At 47.0% G+C, this 21,511-nt stretch overlaps 1 protein-coding gene across 1 annotated transcript in view; it reads right to left on the bottom strand.

Annotated features, from left to right (window-relative positions):
* TRPM8 (transient receptor potential cation channel subfamily M member 8) overlaps window positions 1-19,686 on the bottom strand; it is a gene marked incomplete at both ends in the record, with an annotated part of 53,879 nt that extends 34,193 nt beyond the window's left edge. The window contains 10 exons of the mRNA XM_079782040.1: window positions 3,310-3,422; window positions 4,790-4,892; window positions 5,939-6,136; window positions 11,014-11,081; window positions 12,262-12,436; window positions 13,468-13,640; window positions 14,659-14,836; window positions 16,019-16,175; window positions 17,233-17,306; window positions 19,570-19,686. Of these exons, the coding sequence (XP_079638166.1) occupies window positions 3,310-3,422; window positions 4,790-4,892; window positions 5,939-6,136; window positions 11,014-11,081; window positions 12,262-12,436; window positions 13,468-13,640; window positions 14,659-14,836; window positions 16,019-16,175; window positions 17,233-17,306; window positions 19,570-19,686 (1,356 nt within the window). The remainder of the gene's footprint in view (window positions 1-3,309; window positions 3,423-4,789; window positions 4,893-5,938; window positions 6,137-11,013; window positions 11,082-12,261; window positions 12,437-13,467; window positions 13,641-14,658; window positions 14,837-16,018; window positions 16,176-17,232; window positions 17,307-19,569) is intronic.
* Between the last annotated feature and the right edge of the window lie 1,825 nt (window positions 19,687-21,511).

Raw genomic sequence — 21,511 nt, 5'->3', positions numbered from 1 at the left:
CATGGATCCGAGTGGCAGCTGCTCCTGGAACCTGGGTCCTCCAGTCCTCGGGGACCCCACCAATCCTCACTGAGGTCCACCCAGCCCACTTCACTCCTGAAACTCCCCTAGCCCTGGTGTAGTGAATGTCTCCTGCTAACGGCAGCCTTGGCGGTTGCTGTCTAGTGCTGGATTCCTGGGAATCACACGTTGCCTACAGAGGGAACAGTCAAGGATCCCTCAGGACCTACACTGTGGCTCCAGGTGGGGCAGGGAGGGGAGAGGTGGCTGTCCTAAGGAAGGCAGCTGCCCTTTCTCCTCTGTCCTCAGGGAAAGTGTGCCTTGTACCCAGTTTCACAATTCCTTCTCAATCTGTTTGCCTTTACACTGGTCACCCACTTGATAGCATAGGGCAGTGGTCCTCAGACATCAACCAGAGTCATCCAGAAGGCTTACTACACACAGGGTGCTGGAGTCAACCTCCAAATCCATCCTTTAACAAGCCTGAGACAGAGTCTGATCATCTGTGCTACTAACAGGTTCCCAGCTCATTCCTGAGCTGCCACAGGTCTGGGACCACACTTTGAGAACCACTGACACATCTTTGTTTCCAAATCGTGCTGCTACAAGTACCCAGATGTGTGACCTGAGCCTCAGTATAACAAGATTTTCCCTGAGCCTCCGTCTGCTCTTCTAGAAAATACGTAGGTGCTTGTGAAGATGAAATGAGATAACATAGGTCAAGATGCTTTCAGAAATTCAAGGTCAGAGCAGGCCCTCAAAAAGAATGAGGCCCGGCTGGTGTGGCTCCATGGTTGAGCATTGAACTATGAACCAGGAGGTCACAGTTCAATTCCTGGTCAGGGCACATACCCAGGTTGTGGGCTCAATCCCCAGTAAGGGGCGTGCAGGAGGTAGCCCATCAATGATTCTCCTTCATCAGTGATGTTTCTATCCTCCTCTCCTTAACCCTTTCTCTCTCTGAAATAAAAACATATACTTTTTTAAAAAATCAAATATCAGTAACCCCCTCCTGTGGTACTCATGAATCCCTGGATTGTTAACCAGGAAAGTGAGAAAGTCCCCCATGGGTCGGTGTGAGGGGCAAGTGAACTAACACAACGAGACTGCTTTGTGTGATGTAAAAGTTCACACCAACATTACCATTATTCCAACTATTTTTATGTATTTTTAAACAAATACTTATATATCATTTAATATGAACCAATGTTCCTAAGCACTACAGAAACATTATCCAATTTAATCATTGTAACAACCCAATGAGGTAGGTACTGCTATTATCATCTCCATTTTCAGATGAGCAGTGGTGTGCTGGTAAATGTTTAGCAACCAGCTCTCTGGAAGAAAATAACAGACCCCACTTTGTAGTCTTGCCAGTTCCTATTGTGTAAATGCTCCCACTGTGGCTAACTTCCAGCTGCCAACGTGCCATCATTGAATGCAGAACTGAAAATAGAGCTGAAGTAGCATAACACTTGCACTATTTCCAGCATGCAGATGCAACAGACAGAAATAATGCCCAGAGTCTAAACAATAATAAATGTAGTAAAATAATTTAAAAGCCATGAGTTTTGACTATGTATTACCTTTGTGTTTTAATAAAATGTATTTAGTTCTAAGTCTATATCGTTGAATTTTTTAAAAATGTTATTATTGATTTTTTTTTTTTTTGAGAGAAAGGAAGGGAGAAGGAGATAGAAACATTGATGAGCTAGAAACATCAATCATTTGCCTCCCAAGGATTGGGCCTGAAACCTGGGCATATGCACTGACTAGGAATCAAACCCATGACCTTTTGGTACATGGAGGGGACGCTCAATCCACTGAGTCACCCTGGATGGGCTATAGTTGAATTTTAATAATGATGGTATTTAATTACTGACTCGTAAAATCTCTAAAGCCTTAGCAGTCAGCTCTTGCAAGCCAGCATGAGGAGGCTCCACCACACCACATCTGAGGGATCTGAGGTACAGAGAGGTTAAATGCCTTGCAGAGGTTAAGTCAGGCTGATGGGCTGCCTCCAGAGTCCATTCATACAACTCACATAAGGGCTTAGCCATTATGCCCTTCCTCCTTCACTGTCTTAGGCTGAGTTAATAAAATTAAATGCACCGTTCAATATGTGCCTGAGTTTATGTTTATTTATACCATATGACCTTACTTAAATAGACCATTTCTCACATAGGGATCCATTTATGAATCAATTAACTACATCTACTTATACTTTCCCTCAACTAACTAAAGCTTTGCAATGTGTAATGCAGTTCATTAAATGCAAAGACCAAACACAAGATAATGTTTGCTGCAGGAATGAATAATTTAAAAATCCATAAGTCATTACTTTATTTGCATTCTGTTATTAAAATTTATTACCCGTTAATATAAATCAAGTCTTCATCATTGATTATACAACAGTAGGCCTAAAAGTGGTTTCTGAACCTGGCTGCGAAGGATGCCAGTTATGAAACGCATGCACCTTCAAATCTATTCATACGTGTATAAAATTAAATAAATCCCAGCTGCTCACGAGTGACTCAGATTAATTCAGAAGGAGCTGAGAACAAAGACACCCTCAGCCTTGCAGGTCCAAGTGTGACGGCTTATGATAGTTCCTACCAAACAGAGCTCCTGTGGCTGATTTAACTGTAGTTGTACATAAGAAAACGTCCCTGGAAAGTGTGGTTCTATAACTCAGATCAAATTGCAAGTGAGAAAAGTCACTATATTGGGGTAAAATGGTGTTTTCTGAACATAAAATTTCCATATTGGAGGTGCTTATTTGGCGGGGAGCCCCAATCCTCTAGCCCTAAGACATTCACTGTGTGTCTTCAACCAACTTGTGCTACTTTCTCCAATGCATCTCACTGCTGGCAATTCTCTTATCAGAACCTGGCTAGGTAGATGGGGCAGGGAGCCAAATGAGTCCGGCTGTCTTCATTTTCAGCAAAGCTACTGCTGACACCCATTCCAATCATGTGGCACATATTTTCCCCATCCTCCTGCCCACCCACTGCCAGGGGAGCTGCACCTCTGCACCCAGGTGGAGAAGCGGCTCTCACATCACGGCTGAGGGCTATAAATGTGGATGGCATTCATGGATTGAGAGTTCTCCCATCAGTGCATTTATTATCATCTCTTCACAACAATCGTACTAAGTCAATATTGTTACCCCATACTACAAAGGAGGAAAGGGAGGCCTGGCAAAATTGATGGACCAGAAAACAACCCTTTACAAGAACCAATACCAGAGACCTTGTCAGAAATGGACCAGACCTGAGGCTGGAATAGCCAGGAGAGCTGCTAACGTACCTCCCAGCGGCAGTCGTTGGTGAAAATCTCATCGTTGGCCAGGTCCAGCTGGTTCCACTCCAGCAGCAGCTTCAGCTGCCCGTTCCAGTTGTCCTGCTTGTTGGTGCTAAAGGCTACAAGAGGGCAGCAGAGTCAACCACCAAAGGCCCAGAAATAAAAGGGCCAGAGCCATTCCATATGACCCATTAGCAGAGCCATTTTCCCCAGGGGATTCTAAGCATGTTCTTCAAGAAGCAGACACTCACAACTGTCCTTTTGTTTTATTTTCACTCATTCTTATCAATATTCTAAATGTCCCAAAGTATATAATGAGGATCAATTCAAGTGGTAATAATGTCTTTCCACTTCATATTCTAACCATGTAAACGGTATATTGATATTTTTCCATAGATTCAGATTCTGTAAATGTGATATTTCAAGGACCATATCTGACTTACACTGTATCTAAATCTATGAAATAATGCCATATTACAACAATGTTCTACTTGTCTTTTCCAGAGCTAATATATTCTGGTCTATGTTTCTCTACAGGTATAATCCTATTTTAATAAATATTCTTACAACCAACTTTCTGGCAAGCACAATAAGAATGATTCCAATAAAAAGCGAATGTTTAAATCCCACTTCCTATGTGCCTTGCCCTGCTCTGCATACCTTACAGCCATAATCAGGAAGCTCAACTCTAGATGGTCTTTGCCAAGGTTCTATTTACTTCAGGTAACATCCACCTTCATGGAATTCTAGCCAAGATCATAGGTGAAAAGTTTTAACCTGAACTTTACTCCTAGGCTCCAGGAGATTTGTAAACCCTGAAACTGATGCAGAATCACTGATGTGTGTGAAGTGTGTGTGCACATATGTGGAACCCAAGGGCAAATGCTATGGCTTTACCACATTCTCAGAGGAGTCTGAGACACACAAAAATAACTCTAAGCCACTGTTAGAGAAGGTCTTTGAAGAGTGCTGTGATTGGATTTGACCAGCATTTTAATGACATAAAAATGTTTTGTTCTATTAAAAATACACTGAGTGGCCAGATTATTATGATCTCTGAATGCATAATAATCTGGCCACTCAGTATATATATATATATATTTTTTAAAGGCCCGGTGCATGAATTCGTGCATGGGTGGGGTCCGGCCAGCCTGGCCAGGGGGAGGGGACATGGGCAGTTGGCCGGCCTGCCTGCTGGTTGAACTCCTGGTTGAGGGGACAATTTGCATATTAGCGTTTTATTATATAGGATATACACTGAGTGGCCAGATTATTATTCGTTCAGAGATCATAATAATCTGACCACTCAGTGTATGTAATGAAGGAAATTTAACTCAGCAGGTCAACAGTAGTTATTGTAGCTTCTAATCGACCATAATCAAAACTAAGCACAAGATTCTATTTCAGTAAAGCCATTTAAAACATAAATGCAAGTCTTAGGAAGCAACACAAAGCTGAGGCTTCCAGAGTGGCTATTTTCACTCACCTTTGTACAAAGCATAGGAAATAGCGTTGCTCACAATTTCATCCCCAGCCTCTTCCATTTTAATAACTGTTAACAGGTGAGAACTTTCAAGAATTTCTTTGAGCTGAACATGTAAAGAACAGAGTTGTCAGCCAACTGGCTTTAGACATTAGGAGTATAAAGTTCACACTTTTGGTAAAAAAAAAACAACCTTTTATTCTACTTTTTTATTATGAAATACCATCTACAGGGCAGTTCCAGATCTCCTTCCCCCACCTAAAGTTCCTGTGCCCATAGAGTCTAATTTCTAAATTGGAAATAAGAAGTCCTTGACCACAGGGAGAATACAGGTTATATAAGGACACATGTAACAAAAAGCTGAGGGGCCCATTGACAGGTGTGTGTGTGTGGCGGGGGGCGGGGGGGGGCAAGCCTGGCACATGGTGTTCTATTGCTGAGTGAATGAATAAATGAGAAAAGAGCAACAGAAAATCACAAAAATCATCCAAGTGTGGTCATAAGGGCTTAAACTATAGGCAGGGAAGGCTCAATGTGAATAAGAGCCAAGAGGACTCAGTGATTGGGTGACTAAAGAAGGGATCTGCTCTATCATCCTTTGGGAATTTTCTGTAATAGTTCATTGTAAAACATTTTTATAAAATCAAAGCTCTGGGGAACAGGCAGAGCCCCCTAATTCCATGGTTTCAGCCATTGGAGAGCTTGGGGAGGAAGCACTACTTCTAGAGGAGGAAGCAAGTTGGGTGTGTAGGGGAGGCAACCGATCCATGTTTCTCTTTCACCTCTCTCTCTCTCTCTCTCTCTCTCTCTCTCTCTCTCTCTCTCAAATTAATAAAAACATCTCCTCAGATGAGGGTAACATTTTTTTTTTTTTAAAAAAAGAGGGATGACCAGCTTTGCAAACAGACAGACTTGAGTGTAAACCCACATGATACCCCTTATGAGGTACGGAGGCTTGGCAAGTCATTGAACTTGTGTGAGCTTCCATTTCCACTAAGAAATTGTTTGGGCCATGGCACAGTTTCAAGTCACTGAGAAAGTGTAAGACAGCCACAGCTGCTGGTGGAGGCAGGCATGTAAGGTGTTCGTTCTCCCTTCCCATGAACTTGGCTTCCCGTTTCTGAGTCCTCTGAAGTCTCCCCCACCACTCACCCATTTGATCCAGCTCTCGGTTTCCTCTTCATGCAGCCGGGACACGGTGCGGGGTAAGAAGCGCACCAACTTTTCCTTGACAATGGAAGAGGTCAGGGTGTCCTCCAGCTCTACCAGGCTTGCGATCACATCAGCAATCTGCCCCGAGCCCTCCACCACCACACAGGGAATTTTACTCTTGATGGAGGTGTTGATGGCCTGGGAGAGGGGAGACAGACACCGTCAGATGGAAAAGTCACAACAACCAGAAACCCAGCTTGGGACCAAGGCTCTAAATCAGTGGTTCTCAACCTTTCTAATGTCGCGACCCACAGGTTGAGAACCGCTGCTGTAGAGCCTAAGACCATCAGAAAACACAGATATTTACATTACGATTCATTAACAGTAGCAAAATTACAGTTATGAAGTAGCAACGAAAATAATTTTATGGTTGGGGGTCACAACATGAGGAACTATATTAAAGGGTCACGGCATTAGAAAGGTTGAGAACCACTGCTCTAAATCAATGTGGTTAACCAAACACATTGACATGTCATCCCTGCACTTTCCCTTTGGGGTTTTAGTCTTGATCAGAAGCAAACAAAATGTTTGCTGTTGGCATTGAATGCGAAAAGTACTAATGCCAAAATCCATAATAAGGGTACATGTGACTAATTGAAGTTTTCCATCAATAAATGCTTGAAAATATCCCTGTGTACAAAATCGATCATTCCAAATACTGACACCATAGATTTGAGTGACAGCATTTGACATTATCGTTGCTAGCTTCTCAGATGAAGGTTAGCAATATTCATACTCTTAAGGTCTGAAAACACCTTCAAAGCAGCAGCCACATTGTGTTATATTGATTCATATTTCCCTCCTCAACTAATTTCCCTTGCCCCTTTAATTAAAAGAGAAAAAAAATTGCTTCCTGGATACACACCTATCACACTCTCACATCCTGTATAAAGACCAGAGCAGCCAGCACAAAAGAATCAGGTATGAGAATTTTAACCCCTTGACAGTGAGACCATATGGGTACAGAGCTGTGAAGCATCTTCCTTTAGCCAAGACCAAACACTTTGTTTAGAGCAAATGTTGCCCATACAGTGTGTGGTTTCTTCATCAGAGCGAACAGAAGGCTGATCCACAGACCAGCTGGGATGTTTCTCTGCCTCACACTGCACCAGCTATAAGGCTGTGCTGGGCGGGAGTAGGGGTGATAAAGAGGGCGCTGAGAGAGTTGGTGTCCTCCCTCTTCCCCTCCTCTCTTCTGTGCTCTGTGCCTTGGGCTGTGAGTTGGCTGAGCAGACATTCCTGGAAAAGGCTGCAGAAATGCAGCATCCTAGGCCTGCAGCAGCTATCTGGAAAGCTGAATTCTAAATCAAAAATTTCAGAGAAAGATGATAAATGTAATCATCTTTCAGTTACTTTCTCTCCATTCTCTTCCTCTTTTATGTGACTGCTATTTCTTCAAACTGATAATTTCACATTGAAAAAAATCTCTATTTTAATTTTCCTCTGAAAAGTCTTTCCCAGAAGAGTTTTATTTAACAACTAGAGGCCTGGTGCATGAAAATTCATGCACTGGAGGGGGTCCTTCAGGCTGGTCTGCCCCCTCTCTTAGTCTGGGAGCCCTCAGGGGCAGGAGGTGACCCAGCAATCAGGGGAAGGCGACGCCCCATCACACCTCTGCTGCTGCCACTGCCGGCAGTGCAAACCTTGGCCAGCCCTGGTTACCTGAGCCTCAGGCAGCCCTGGGCAGCTGGGAAACCACCACTGAGGCTTGCCTGCGCCTCAGGCCAGCCCTGGGCAGCTGGGCAGCCACCATATGAGGCATGCTTGCACCTCAGGCCAGCCATGGGCAGTTGGGGGACTGAGGGACCTGGGGGACTCTGGAGGCAGGCATACAGAGTGGCCGGGCCCACCTGGGGGCAGGCCCAGCCTTGCCACATGCCTGCCACCCCTGCAGGGCTGAGGGGACTGGGCACCGCCATCTTGTGGCTGTGGGTGCCACCATCTTTGAGGGTGTGGCAGTCAATTAGCATATTCCCTCATTATTGGCTGTGGGCGCCACCATCTTTGAGGGCAGGATAGTCAATTAGCATATCCCCTCTTTGTTGGCTGTGGGCGCCTCCATCTTTGCGATGGTGTGAGGGTCAATTAGCATATTCCCTCTTTATTAGATAGGATGGTCTCAGTAATAGATCTCATAGCAGATGCTCAACAAATACCTGTTGATGCATGAATGAATGAAAAATCATATCCTATCTAATAAAATAGTAATATGCAAATTGACCATCACTCCAACACACAAGATGGCTGCCCCCATGTGGACACAAGATGGCCGCCACAAGATAGCCAGCAGGGGAGAGAAGTTGGGAAGGACCAGGCCTGCAAGGGAGGGCAGTTGGGGGCAATCATGCCTGCAGGGGAGGGCAGTTAGGGGTGACCAGGCTGGCAGAGGAGGGAAGTTGGGGGCGATCGGGCCTGCAGGGAAAGGCAGTTGGGGGGGACCAGGCCTGCAGGGAGGGCAGTTAGGGGTTACCAGGCCTGCAGGGGAGGGCAGTTAGGGGCAAATAGGCTGGCCGGGGAGCAGTTAGGTACCAATCAGGCTGGCAGGGGAGTGGTTAGGGGGTGATCAGGCTGGCAGGCAGAAGCAGTTAGGGGCAATCAGGAAGGCAGGCAGGTGAGCAGTTGGGAGCCAGCAGTCCTGGATTGTGAGAGGGATGTCCGACTACCCCTTTAGGCTCGATCGTACTGGGATCAGGCCTAAACGGGCAGTCAGACATCCCTGGAGGGGTCCCAGATTGGAGAGGGTGCAGGCTGAGCTGAGGCACACACACACACACGTGCATGAATTTCATGCACCAGGCCTCTAGTCTTACATAATAAAAAGGTAATATTTAAATTACCATCACTCCGCTACGCCCATGATTGGGCCAGCGGGTGACACAGGGGGCGGGACTCAGGGTGGCTGGGGTGGTGATTGGGCCGGCAGGACGCTGAGTTCGCGTTGCCAGCGGCGACGCGAGCTCAGCGTCTGCGCCATGGCTGTGCTGCGGCACAGACAGGCCTCTGGGGCAGCGAGCCGAGCCGGCGTTTTGGAGGTTTGGAGGCGGCGGGCGGCGGGCGGTGGGCGGCGCGGCTCCCCGGGGAGGAGTCTGGCGGCAGTTGGGCCGCAGGAGCACGTGGCGGCAGCCCCAGCCTTCCTGGGCGGGAGGCAAAGGCAAGACCCTGGCCTGGGCTCCGGCTGCAGGAGGACCACGCCCCCGCCCCGCCTCGCCCTAGGGGCCCAGGGACTTCGGAGCTGCCGACCAGCGGACAGACAGCTTACACGTGCATGATTAAATCATGCACTGGGCTTCTAGTATATATATAAAAGCCTAAGTGACCTTCGACCGTTCAACTGTTTGACCAGTTGCTATGATGCGCACTGACCACCAGGGGATAGACGCTCAATGTACAGGCATGGCAACATGAAGAGACTGATGAAAAGGGGAGGGGAGAGGGTGGGAAAAGATTAACCAAAGATCTTATAGCATACTAGAGGCCTGGTGCATGAAATTCATGCATGGGGGGCGGTGGGTCACTCAGCCTGACCTGCACCCTCTCCAATCTGGGAGCCCTCAGTGGATGTCCAACTGCCAGTTTAGGCCCGATCCCTGCTTTTCTTCCCTCCCTCTTTCTCTCCACACCTGCTCTGCGCCCCCCTCCCCCGCGGACACCACCCCCTTTCGCATGCAGTTTCCTTCCCTTTTTCATTCCTGCATCTTTTTCTTGTTCCCTTTCTGTATTTCTGTTTCTCTTCTTGGCCTGTCTGCATGCAGGCCTGCCTTCCTGTCCCTCTCTTTTCTTATCCCCTCCTATCGTATCCTATCCTACCCTGGGCCTTGCAGCTGCCTGAGCAGAGGGCAGGGACACAGCCTGCTGATCTGGTCATGATGTGATGCTGTAATGGACAAATTTGCATATTCCTCTATTATTAGATTAGACTAGAGGCCCGGGGCACAGATTTGTGTACCAGTGGGGTACCTCGGCCTGGCCTGCGGGGATCAGGCCGAAACCAGCTCTCCGACATCCCCCAAGGGGACTCGAATTGCGAGAAGGAGCAGGCCAGGCCGAGGGACCCCACTGGTGCATGAATCCATGCACTGGAACTCTAGTTGTTATATAAAAGAATAAACAAAGAGAAGTGCTAGATTATAAAATTCCAAATAACTTTGACAGAAATTGCTTGTAACTGTAGAGGTGAACTCTGGTAAAAAGAGGAGAGAAGGTCAAAGACCTCGGATATCTGTAATCTAACCCTGTCTTAGAGTTAAAACATTAGTTTAGGGGAAATGGGGGGATATGCAAGCCAACCTGGAAATTAACTAAAAGAGAGAAGTAAAATTACTTCCTTATGCTATCCTACTCCTGGAAAGGTGCTATCATGAATATGATGCTCATGCCTTTGAATACTCACCCACATGTGGCCACACTAATGCTCTCTGAGAAGTTGGAACAGATGTCTAGCTGCAGGGCAAGACGAGATCAGTAATGTCAAGTCTACAGTGGGAAGCAGAATTCTTGCTCACTGCTCAACAATGTAGGTCAGAATCATTCTAGAAGCTTTCCATGATCTCAGGATCACTTAGGGTTTCAGATTCCTTCACATGGGACTCTCAGACTTTGCATGCCCAGGAAGCATGTGGGTGGTTAAGCTCAATATATAGGACAGGGTTTTGGTGTCAGTCTTTGTATGTCTGATCACAACTCATCTCCACACAGATGGGGTGGCATGCAGATACATGCTGGTTATGATCCTTAAGTCTCATGAGTTCATGCCAACCCTTCTCTTTGGCAGGCTGATGGCCAAAGCCAACAATGAGTATTCAGACTGGTCATGTCGCTGCAAATTCTCTTCCTAAATCTTAGCTGAGGAGACAACCTAAGCCTGGTAGGGAAACACTGTGTGGTGGGAAAGATGCTACTGACTTGCTCTAGTGAAAATAGTCAGGTTAGATTAGGTGAGTCCCCAAACCCTAAAAATACAAATTAAATGAGTGAGCTTGTTAACCAATCTTCTAGAAAACCAAATCAAGACTCACTTTTAAAGTCTCTCTTCCTCCTCCTTGGGCAAAGCACACAATGGGGACCTTGCCACCATAGTTGGAATCTGTAAAACATGAACGTAAAACTTATTTTGGGACTCATTAGAAATACTCAGTGTACAATAATCTATTTGATAAATTCTTAATGGCCATCTACATTTTGGTCACAATCCCACATTTGAAAATAATGATACACATAAAATATTTTAACCAAATAAACAATACCTATTCTTTATTTTTTTTTTTAAATAAAAGGACACCTACGACCAGGGAGAGTAGGACTAGGAGCTTCTTCCCTGTGAGCCCTGGGTGTGGGGTGATGGCTACAAACCTCACGGACTTCACTATTTACCCCTTCATCACGCTAGATGTGTCTTTGTGTCTCAAGCTGCTAACAGCATGATGCAGGTCATGCTGCAATTTGTCACTGGTATTTAAAATGCTAAAGTCTGTAAATGATTTACTTTTGCTAACATATATTAGGCCAGGTTCAAGTTTATCCTCACAATAAAAACACTCACTGATTTGCATAATCCTATGCTTTTCTGAGCTGGTGAAAAATTTGCATAACTATTTATTCTCTCAACGGAGAGCATTACATATAGAAATGTTTATCCTTCTTGTATGTCCCATTGATGAAAGTGTAAAGCTGAGAACATCTCCAGCAGTTCCCTGTTACGAAATAGATCACTACATCACGAGCAAATCTGGTTCCACAACAGAACGCATCTCAACAACAGGAAGAAAGAGAGTGGTTCGTTTTCCATGGCAAATAAATTCTGCATTCTCCCCTTATTAGGTGGCTGTTTTACATAGAAGTAGCCATGAAGCAAAGAAGTAAACCACTCAACTATTAAACCAGCAGGCTGGTTTTTATCATTTCTATGCCAGCTAATGACTCTGTTTTGTGAGCTCATATTTACCATCAGGGATTTTATTTATTCTGAACTGTTGTCTAGCAGAAGAGACAGCGGGCTTTCTATCCTAACACTCTAGAGGGAGACAAGGCAGCATTTGTCATTGCTCCAGCATGTTGAAGGGAAGGGTACCTATCATAGTGACCTTGGCAAAGCACTCCTAATATGTTGAAGAAAGAAGAGAAATAACAGCTCTTCTTTGGGAATAGGAGATTAATCGGGTGGGTTCACCATGCTTCACTCAATAACTGGTTGCTACTATTGTTGATGCTACTGCTGCTGCTCTTGTTAGTATGTTTGTCCAGTGTCCCGCTCCCTGAGTCCTGACCTTGAATGGTGCGCTCAGAGATGTACTTCTCCAGCTGATTCCGGAGCTTCGCCTCCACTGTGGGATGTCCATGGCAGCCGTTGTCCACCAGCAGCAGGTGGGTGTGGTTGTTGTCCAGGATGTACAGAGGGTCCCTCTTGAAGTCGTCCATAATGTACTGAGCTGAAAAGTAGCCCTGGAAAGCACATAGAAGCTTGTCTTTGAGATTCTGTTTGTCGGCCAAGATGCGTGATGATATTTTTATAGGTTCCTCTGAAGGCTAACCTTTTGCGTTCAGCTACATTGATACCTCTTCCCAGATTCTTAAGTTCAGAACATCTTAGAGATCTTATAGTACAGGCCTTCATTTTAGTATAAAGAAATGAAGGTTCAAAATGGTTGGGTCACTTGCCTTTTATCACATAAGTGACCAGTGACAGTGCAATGGTCAGCTTCCCAATCCAGTTCTTGTTCCAACATCTGTGCTCTTTTGAGTAAATTCATTGAAATTGATAGCATTCAGAAAAGGATAGCACATAGTATATATATATATATATATATATATATATATATATATATATACACATTCAGACACATACATATATATTCACACACATATACACAGATACACATACACATGTAATTTTGTGTGTACCTGTATACAGGTAGAGGTGGACATTGATATGCACAAATATATTATTTGCTTACAATCTATCATATGGAAAGACCTGTGCCAGGGTTTAGGGATTAGAAAATGAATTTGTTGTTGTTATTGCTGTTAATCCTCACCTGAGGATTTTTTTTCATTGATTTTTTTTAGAGAGAATGGAAGGAATGGGTGGGAGAGAGAGAGAGAAACATCGATCGGTTACCTCTCATATGTGCCCGACTGAAGATCTAACCCACAACTTAGGTATGTGCCCTTTTTGGGAATCAAACCTGCAAGTTTTTGGTGTATAGTACAATGTTCCAACCAACTGAGACACCAGTCAGGGCTGGTGGGAACAGATTTTAATGAACTGAACACATCCATTGGCAGCTCCTTCCCAGGAATTCTTAGATTATGTCATCCTTGCTTTTAATTCCTGAGGTTCCAAAGGCCTTTCTTGCAAGGCCAACTTTCCCATTAGTTAACGCCATCACAGAGCCCCAACGTTCAGGCCAGAGCCCCACACCCTGATCTTTCTCCCATGTGACCTCACAGACCTCCTCCCATCCTGCCCATACCTCAACATCACAATTCCTGATGAGTGTGTCCCTGTTGGAGACCATGCCCCAAGCCGCTATTCCAATGGCCACAATGTTCTCCTCGGAATTCCTGCTGATGGTGTTGTCTCTCACCACCTCCCCGATGAACTTCATCAGGCCATAATGGGTGCCTCCAGTGAGAATCCAAGCGCCTATCAATGAGGGAGAAAGCAAAGGCTCAGCTGGCTCTGAGTAAGGTTCCCGTCCTGTGCTCACAGTTGGCCACATTCCCCTTTCAAATGAGGCCCTGGGAAGTGAAGTAGCACCCCACGTGGCCCATGCAGAGTGCAGGCAGATGACTGACTTTCCAGCTCTGGCCCCCCACATCATCTCAGTAGATGTTCCAGGCCAGGGGTTTTGTCATGATGCCTATGACTTACTCTCAGATGATTCCAAAAATATCATAATATGTAGATATTTATGGAAAGAGAATTGTGGGGAAATGTTAACAATTGGTGAGTCTTAGTGAAGAGTTATAGACATTCATTGTATTATTCATATAATTCTTCTGAAGGAATTTTCATAATAAAAAGTTAAAAAGAAAACAATGCTGCCCTGGCCAGTGTGGCTTAATTGGTTGGGCATCATCCCATGCACCAAAAGGTTGCTGGTTCGATTCCTGGTCAGGGCGCATGCCGAGGTTGCAGGCTCGATCCCCCATAGCAGGCATGGGGGGCAGCCATCGATGTCTCTCTTTCTCTCTCCTTCTTCTTTCCTCTCTCTAAAAATCAATAAAAATATTTTTTTAAAAATAAAAAATGCTAAGCTAATATTTCAAGTAATAAAGCCCCAGTTATTTATTTTGATCTCCATCAAATCTGGTGGTTATGGCCTGCTATTTCCAAAAGTCCATCCTTGATATAAAGAGCAAATCAATAAATTTTGATTTTTCAGAATATTCTGGGTAAAAATTTTTATGTAGAAATAAGAAAATTAAAGCTTAGACGTTTAAAGAAAACATTAAATTATCCACACGGAAGCACCTTAACACTGATTGTAAAGTTAGTTTGTGAACCACAACACCCCCCACACCTGCCAGAGCTCCCTGTCCATTCATTTAAGGTCCTCACTTTTTACAAGAGAATGATTAATTATCTAATTCTACAGCATCTGGATTCTGCGCACAAACTGCATGTGAGAATTCCGTTCTGTCCCCGAAGACGAGCGCACCTTTGGACTGAGCGATGTAAATCAGGCGGCTGAAGATCTTACGCATGCGTGGCTTCAGGGCGAAGTTTTTGGCACCTCCGGTCACAGAAATCACAAGGTTGGGCGTTTTCAGGTGCCAGTGCTGGGTCAGCAGCTCGTACAGGATTTCCGCGTCAGTGTCGCAGGACAATCGGATATACTGTGGGAAGAGGGAAAGCGTCATGGTGGGCACGTGTTCTCCTGACCACCAGGGATCCCCGGGCTTACCTGCTCCTAGGGGACCCAGTTAAGGAGGGTCCCCATGGGGAAGCGGAAGGAGAGCAGCAGACTGGGGGCATGCGGGTGCCACCAAAGGGCCCTCCAAGCCAGCTGGAGGACTTGGGACTTTATCCTAAGGGCACCTGTGCAGTGTTTTCAGCGGAGCAGACATGGGTGGGGTTTAGTTATGCTTTAGGGTTTCCTTCAGGGAGAGAGAGGACTACAGACTGAGGAACAAGGCTGAGGGAGGGGGAGCTGTGGGAGGCTAGACACAGTGCTGGCCCATCCAGGGCAGAGATCCCGGGAAGAGACAGCAGTGCAGGGAGCTGGGTCACCTTCCAGGGCTGCAAGGACAGGGCTTGGGGTGGGAGTGGGTGGGCGTGGATGGAGGGAGTCAAGGCCCAGGCTTTCAGCCACCTGTGAGTGGTTCTGTCATTGAAATAGAGGAAATGGGAGGATTTGAGGAGACACAGTTAACGATCATTTAACGTTGCTGTAAAACCCCATGTAAGAGCCTGCAACGTGGGTGGGGTGTGTAGTGGGTGTGTGTAGACCTTATTCAGGGCCATCTGCATACTCAAGAATGCCCTATGCCAAAGGAAACAGGACAATTCACGAAAGTGTTCATCAGTCCTCTTGCAGCAGTGAGAGTCAGCATGGCGTCACAGGAGTGCCTGCAGTGTGCAGACAGGCCGCTGGGTGTGGAGCCGGTCATCATCTGAGGTTCCAAAGGCCTTTCTTGCAAGGCCAACTTTCCAGTTGCACATAATCTAACCATAGCTTTTATACTTTTACTAGAGGCCCGATGCATGAAATTCATGCAAGAGTAGGCCTTCCTTCTCCCGGCTTCCGGCACCAGCTTCTCTTTGGCACCCGGGACCCGGGCTTCCCTCGCAGCCCCGGCTTGGTCCAGAACGACGTCCGGAAGGATGTCCAGTCTAATTAGCATGTTATGCTTTTATTATTATAGATAAGGTTTCTCTTTTTCTGTGATAGTTTTTGGACTGACCACCCATCTCCCACCTCCATACTATTGGACAGTTCAAGGTAACTCGAAGTAGCCCGAGTTTTTATCCTAAATAATTGCTATATTAGCTATTTAGGGTAGAAAACCATTGCTTACCTTCCCTTTCTTCCCCAGAGTCTCAAACTGAATATCCCCAAAGGCATCAGTCGGAAACTCCTTGGTGTGTTTCTTGTAATTCCATTTCTCGTTCTGGTTGATCTGGGTGCCTTCGATGTGCTGGCTCTGGGCGTAGCCACACTTGCACACATTTTCCCTGAGCAGAATGACATTGATGAGTAAGCTCATACCAGTGACCAAAGAGAGAGCCTTAGTTTTTCTGATGGTCATCTTCTACTTCACGCAAAGTAAGAACACTCATCTATTAAGAACCTTTTATACTCTGAGGCACTATACTAGGTGGTTACGTGTTACCCCACTGAATCCTTACCACACCCATGACGAATAATACTTTGCTAGCATTTTAGGAAAAGAGATTTCAGTTCAGAAAAGAGAATAATTGGCTCAAGGCCATGCAGTGAGCAGGCAGCCAGGCCAAGGTTGGACTTGGGCTGATTCTAATGCCCCTGCTCTTGCTTGTCCTTACACCCTCCTCTGTTCCTACCTCCGCTCAGCAGAGAGTCAGTGCTTTAATTATAAACTACAGCATCAACTCTTCAGCAGTTAACAGCTAGACTCTTCTTTAGCAGGTAGAAGAGAAAAGGCAGAAGGGAACTAGAGGAGAGGGAGGTGGGACCACATTGTGCACTGAGGTCCATGTGCATCTTCTGTGGGACAGATCAGCAGGAAATCCACTCGCTCACTCGCTCATTGGCTAACATCCACGGAGGACCTCCCTCAGGCAGAGCTGCTGGGGGCTGCTCCCAGCCTTGATGCTCTAGCACACAGGAGACTCGCAGTAGATGAACACCCAATTAGGAGGGAAGGCCTGACAGAGAGCCAGTCTGATTGCACACGTGCACATGCCCAATGTCACCTGCCAACCACTACAAAATGGCAACATGCATTGCCACAGGCCTCTGAGGGGGAGAGGGGTTCCCGGGCTTGTGGGAGTGCTGAAGGGAGCCACAGACTCTCTTGGAGCCTTTACCAATGATTGCCAAAGCTAAAAATATATAACAAAATGATTTCGCTCCAGGGACCAACTTCAAGCTACTTGCCAAATTCTCCCTGCTCGTGCACCATTTCTGAGAACTGCAAGATGGAGACAACTTCAATAATGGACTAGTGATCATTTGTTTGTTTGTTGAAACGTTGGTTAATAATTTACGTTCGAACATGGAAACAAAAACGGAGGGAAAACAGTTGCTTACGTGGCCTTAGAGTCTTTGGTAAAGAAGACACACTCCCGTTTCTTAAAATTTGCTTCAATAAAATTCACCAAGTCCTTTGGAGAAAGAACATTGGACAGCACATTACCAATTTATCCTCCCCCTGCTGTGACTAACGAATACTGAAATGACCTGCGCCTACTTCAAAGGTTCTAAGACTTTTTACTACATATTCATAGCATCCTCATCCGTTCATGCTTTTAGAGTGCACAGACTTTGTAAAAAGAGGCATTTGTTTAAATTTTTATAACTAAATGCAAATTTTTCTAAAAATTACTTGGAGTTATCTTATAAGAAAGTCATAATATATATACTGAGTGGCCAGATTATTATGATCACTGAACGCATAATAATCTGGCCACTCAATAAATTAGAGGCCCGGTGCATGAATTCGTGCATGGGTGGGGTCCGGCCAGCCTGGCCAGGGGGAGGGGACATGGGCGGTTGGCCGGCCTGCCTGCTGGTCGAACTCCTGGTTGAGGGGACAATTTGCATATTAGCCTTTTATTATATAGGATATACACTGAGTGGCCAGATTATTATGAGTTCAGAGATCATAATAATCTGGCCACTCAGTGTATATACAAATTATGTTTTTCCATCTCTAAGGCTACCAGGGGAATTTAAGCATTTGTTGATAGTTCAGCATAAATAATACAGTATTGCTGACTCTAGTCCTCTTTTGCTTGCTTTTCAAAAGGAAATATATTCCAAAAGCGCTGTCCATGCCCCCAGCGACAAGGTGGTATGGTATCTGTGACCTAATTCTGACAAGCAACCAAAAGACTGTGTAAGCCACAGGCTTCCCTTTAATTGTCAGAAGCAAACTTTGGAAACAGATGAAAAATACTTCAAAAATACCTACACTCCTCAAAGTAGGAGGAGATACTTGCAACATGTATTAATCATGGGATTGGCAAACAGCATATATGAAGAACTATAAATTACTAAGAGTGAGAGACACAACCGAATGGGAAAGTGGCAAAGACTTGAGCAGGCATCTAGTAAAAGAAGACACACAAACACCCCATAAATGTGTGAACAGAAACTCAACCCCACAGCCATGAGGCCAGTCTGAAGGGGGACCACAGTGACATCCCGTGGCACACCCAGGTCAGAAGCATTAACAAGCGCGGGACACGGAAAGTGGGTGAAGGGCAAGGCAGCGGGCTCGTGCCCTCTGTGGGTGGGTGAGCAAAGTGGTAGGACCACTCTGGAACAATGTCCACCACTGCCAGCAAAGTCGCATCCCTAGAAAGAGTCCCTTGTGGAGAGAGAGGGAGGCTTGTCCCGTGAATGACCTGCAAGCTCAGAATGCCTGGCAGTGGGTCGTGGGGTTCAGGGGCTGTCCAGCCCTGGGAAAGAGGGGCTTGGCGACCCAAACCCACTGCCCTCAGGTCCCCGGGCACTGGCAGCTGGAGTTCTCAGACCATCACACAAGGTAGTCCTCCCAAGTCAGGCTGCTGGCACCAACACCAGCCCTGACTCCTCACCCCCAGGGAGGCCATCACCAGACATGCACCACAAAAACGGGGACAGGGACAGTCCTTCTCCTGGAACAAGGTCCGCGGTGCACCAACACCTGAGTCAGCTTCCATCCAGAAAGGCTGGAGAGGACAACACAGCAGAGGCCACCACGTCCCTGTCCCCTGTGTGTTCCTCACAGGACCAGGTGAGACCAGGGGCAACATCTAAGAAGGTGCCTGGTGTGGGGAGGGGGCAGGAAGCACCCGCCTGCTCCTCTGTTTTCCTACAGCTCCCTGATGTGTCCCAGGTCAGCCCATGGAACCGCAGCCATGTGCCCAGCACGTGGGAGAGAGCCTTCTCCGGCACCCCCACCCAGGCCGGCTCATCCAATAGCAACGACAGGCGTGTCTGTGCAACCTGAGGGCCGCGTGGCCACTGGCTGGGAACAGGTGAGAGAAGCTTTGGCAAGAAGAAACCAAGGCCCAGCCTTAGAGTAAAAGAAAAGAACTTAGAATCAAGAATCATTTCTGAGGTGAACCAACAAGGCTGCAAGCAAGAACACCGAGCACTGACTATTAAGCTGATTATTAAAAGGTTAGCATTTACATGTTCATAAAAGTCGGTTAAGAAACGCATTATTCAACAACTTACGAAGGTTACAAAGGATTGCATGAGAAACAACACAGAAAAGAAAATGCTTCTCCATTCAACAAAAATAACCCACAGGACAAAATACTACATATTGAGATGTCATCTTTCTAAAGAAGGGGCATCGGTCCCCAGAGAATCCTGAGTGCCAAAGTGATGCTTTCTGACAGGAGGGCGGCGGCGGCTGGGCGTCCCCAGACTCACGCTCTCGCTGTAGGACACGTCCGTGCTCCGGGACATGCTGGAGTACAGGGTCCGCGTGCTGTCCAGCGTGCCGTTCCTTCTGCTCCTCATGCTGAGCCTGGCACCCTCGAAAGACATCTGTTCTCCTGTGGAGAATGGGGGTGGGAGGTGCTGAGTGTGGGTCACAGGCAGGAAAGTGGCTTCCTTGAAAGTTTTATCACAGCCCATTCCTCTGCCCTCTCCTCTCCACCCTTTGATGAGTGTCCAGGCTCAGCCCCCAGCCCCGCGGGACAATTGTAGCTCTGCCTTTGCTCCTGTCCCTCCCTCATCTTCATCCCTGGACCCAGCTTAGTCTCTGTCCTTTGTCCTTCCGTGGGTCTCTGGTCCCTCCTGCTGAGGGCTGGGGCCTCTTGGGGCTCCCTTTCCTCAGTGTGATGCACATCACAGACCACCACACACTGTGGCTTCAAAATAGCTACACCTAGGTTCATGGATTTGGAGTAAAGAGAACTTACAGAGCCAACTGTAACTAGCAGCTTGTATCAGCCAGAGGATAGGGCTGTCAGGTGCGGGGAGGAATCCTGGCCCTGACACCTGCAAGTGAAGGGGGAGAAGGACCTTGCAGATGGGGGTGGAAGGGCCTGAGGGCCAGCCTACGCTTTCTGGTCCCCCTGAGACTCAAAGTGGCCCGTGGGCCCCAGGGACGCTGGCAATGCTCTCCCAGGCTGGGGTGCAGGCTGTACCTGGGCATCACAGAAGCCTCAGCTCCCGTAAAGACACCCCAGGGCTGCCCTCCACTCCTCACGCTCAGACCTGCCCCTCCCACTCGGACCCTTTGCCCCTGTCTCCCAAAGCCCATATCCCAGGCCGCAAAACAAACCCACCACGTCCCTGTGCTGTCCACAGACACAGTAAACAGGACGTTTCTAGAACAAAGGCATCAGCCATCCTGCACAGCCCCGTTACCCCAGTCTCTCCTGGCACCCAGCTCCCCAGAGGCGCAGTACCCCTCTGTCACTTCCACCTCCTTCACCCACCCTGCCTCTCCCATGGGCCTGCTCCTCACATGGGCCCAGTCTTTCTCATCCTCAGTCGCCCCCTCTTCCCAGACCCTCTCCTGGTTATCTCCTGCTCATCCTCTCACGAATCACTTCTTCAGGGAGGTCCCCTGTGATGCCCAGGCTGGCTCAGGGGCCCAGTGACCTTCTCTCCACCTGCTGTGACCACTCTGATTTGTTTCATGAGCCCTGGGGCCCGTCAGCTTGCTGACGTCAGGGACCAGATGGATCTCGTTTGGCACTACCTTCCCGAGGCTGGCACAGTGCACCTGGTAGCTCTGCACAAATACTTAGTGAGTGACTAATTTAAAGGAATAAATACCCTCACACACCCTCCAAATCCTCCTTTGGTTTGTAGACTAATTCCCCATCCTCAATATGGAAAGGACTAGGACCCACACCCAGCCACGCGGTTCCTGAGCTCCTGGCCACATGAGCCTGACTCCTGTGTCCAGATCGCCTGCCGTCCCAAGCCAGCCTTCGACTCTCCCACCCACAGGGACTGGGAGTTTCTTTAAACCTCGCTGGGAAAGGGCGGTCCCGGCTGTTTAAAACAATGATGCTCCTTTTACTTCTCTCCCCAGGCATTTTGAAGAGAGGCCTAGGGTGTTAATTGGTGCTTTACATACATTATTGTAAAACCGCAAATCAATCTTGCAGGGTCTTCACTATGAAGCCCATACAGCAAATTGCTTCTAAGTAGGGCACACCAGGCAGGAAATGATTTTATTTGCCTGAAAGGAAGATGCTGCTTCTTTCACTGCAGTGGGAAAAGGGCAGTTTTGCTTTCTGATCACATTCCCATCAAGTGAGACACATGAAAGCGTGTAGATGAGCAGCAAGCTGCTGTCCTGACATTGCCGACATCTGGGCATGAGCTTCTGATTGGTTTTCGGAGGCCAGTC

This window comes from Cnephaeus nilssonii, assembly GCF_951640355.1.
Source record: "Cnephaeus nilssonii genome assembly, chromosome: 10".
In the NCBI taxonomy this organism is placed as follows: Eukaryota; Metazoa; Chordata; class Mammalia; order Chiroptera; family Vespertilionidae; genus Cnephaeus; species Cnephaeus nilssonii.
This window is presented reverse-complemented; position numbering and strand designations above follow the sequence as displayed.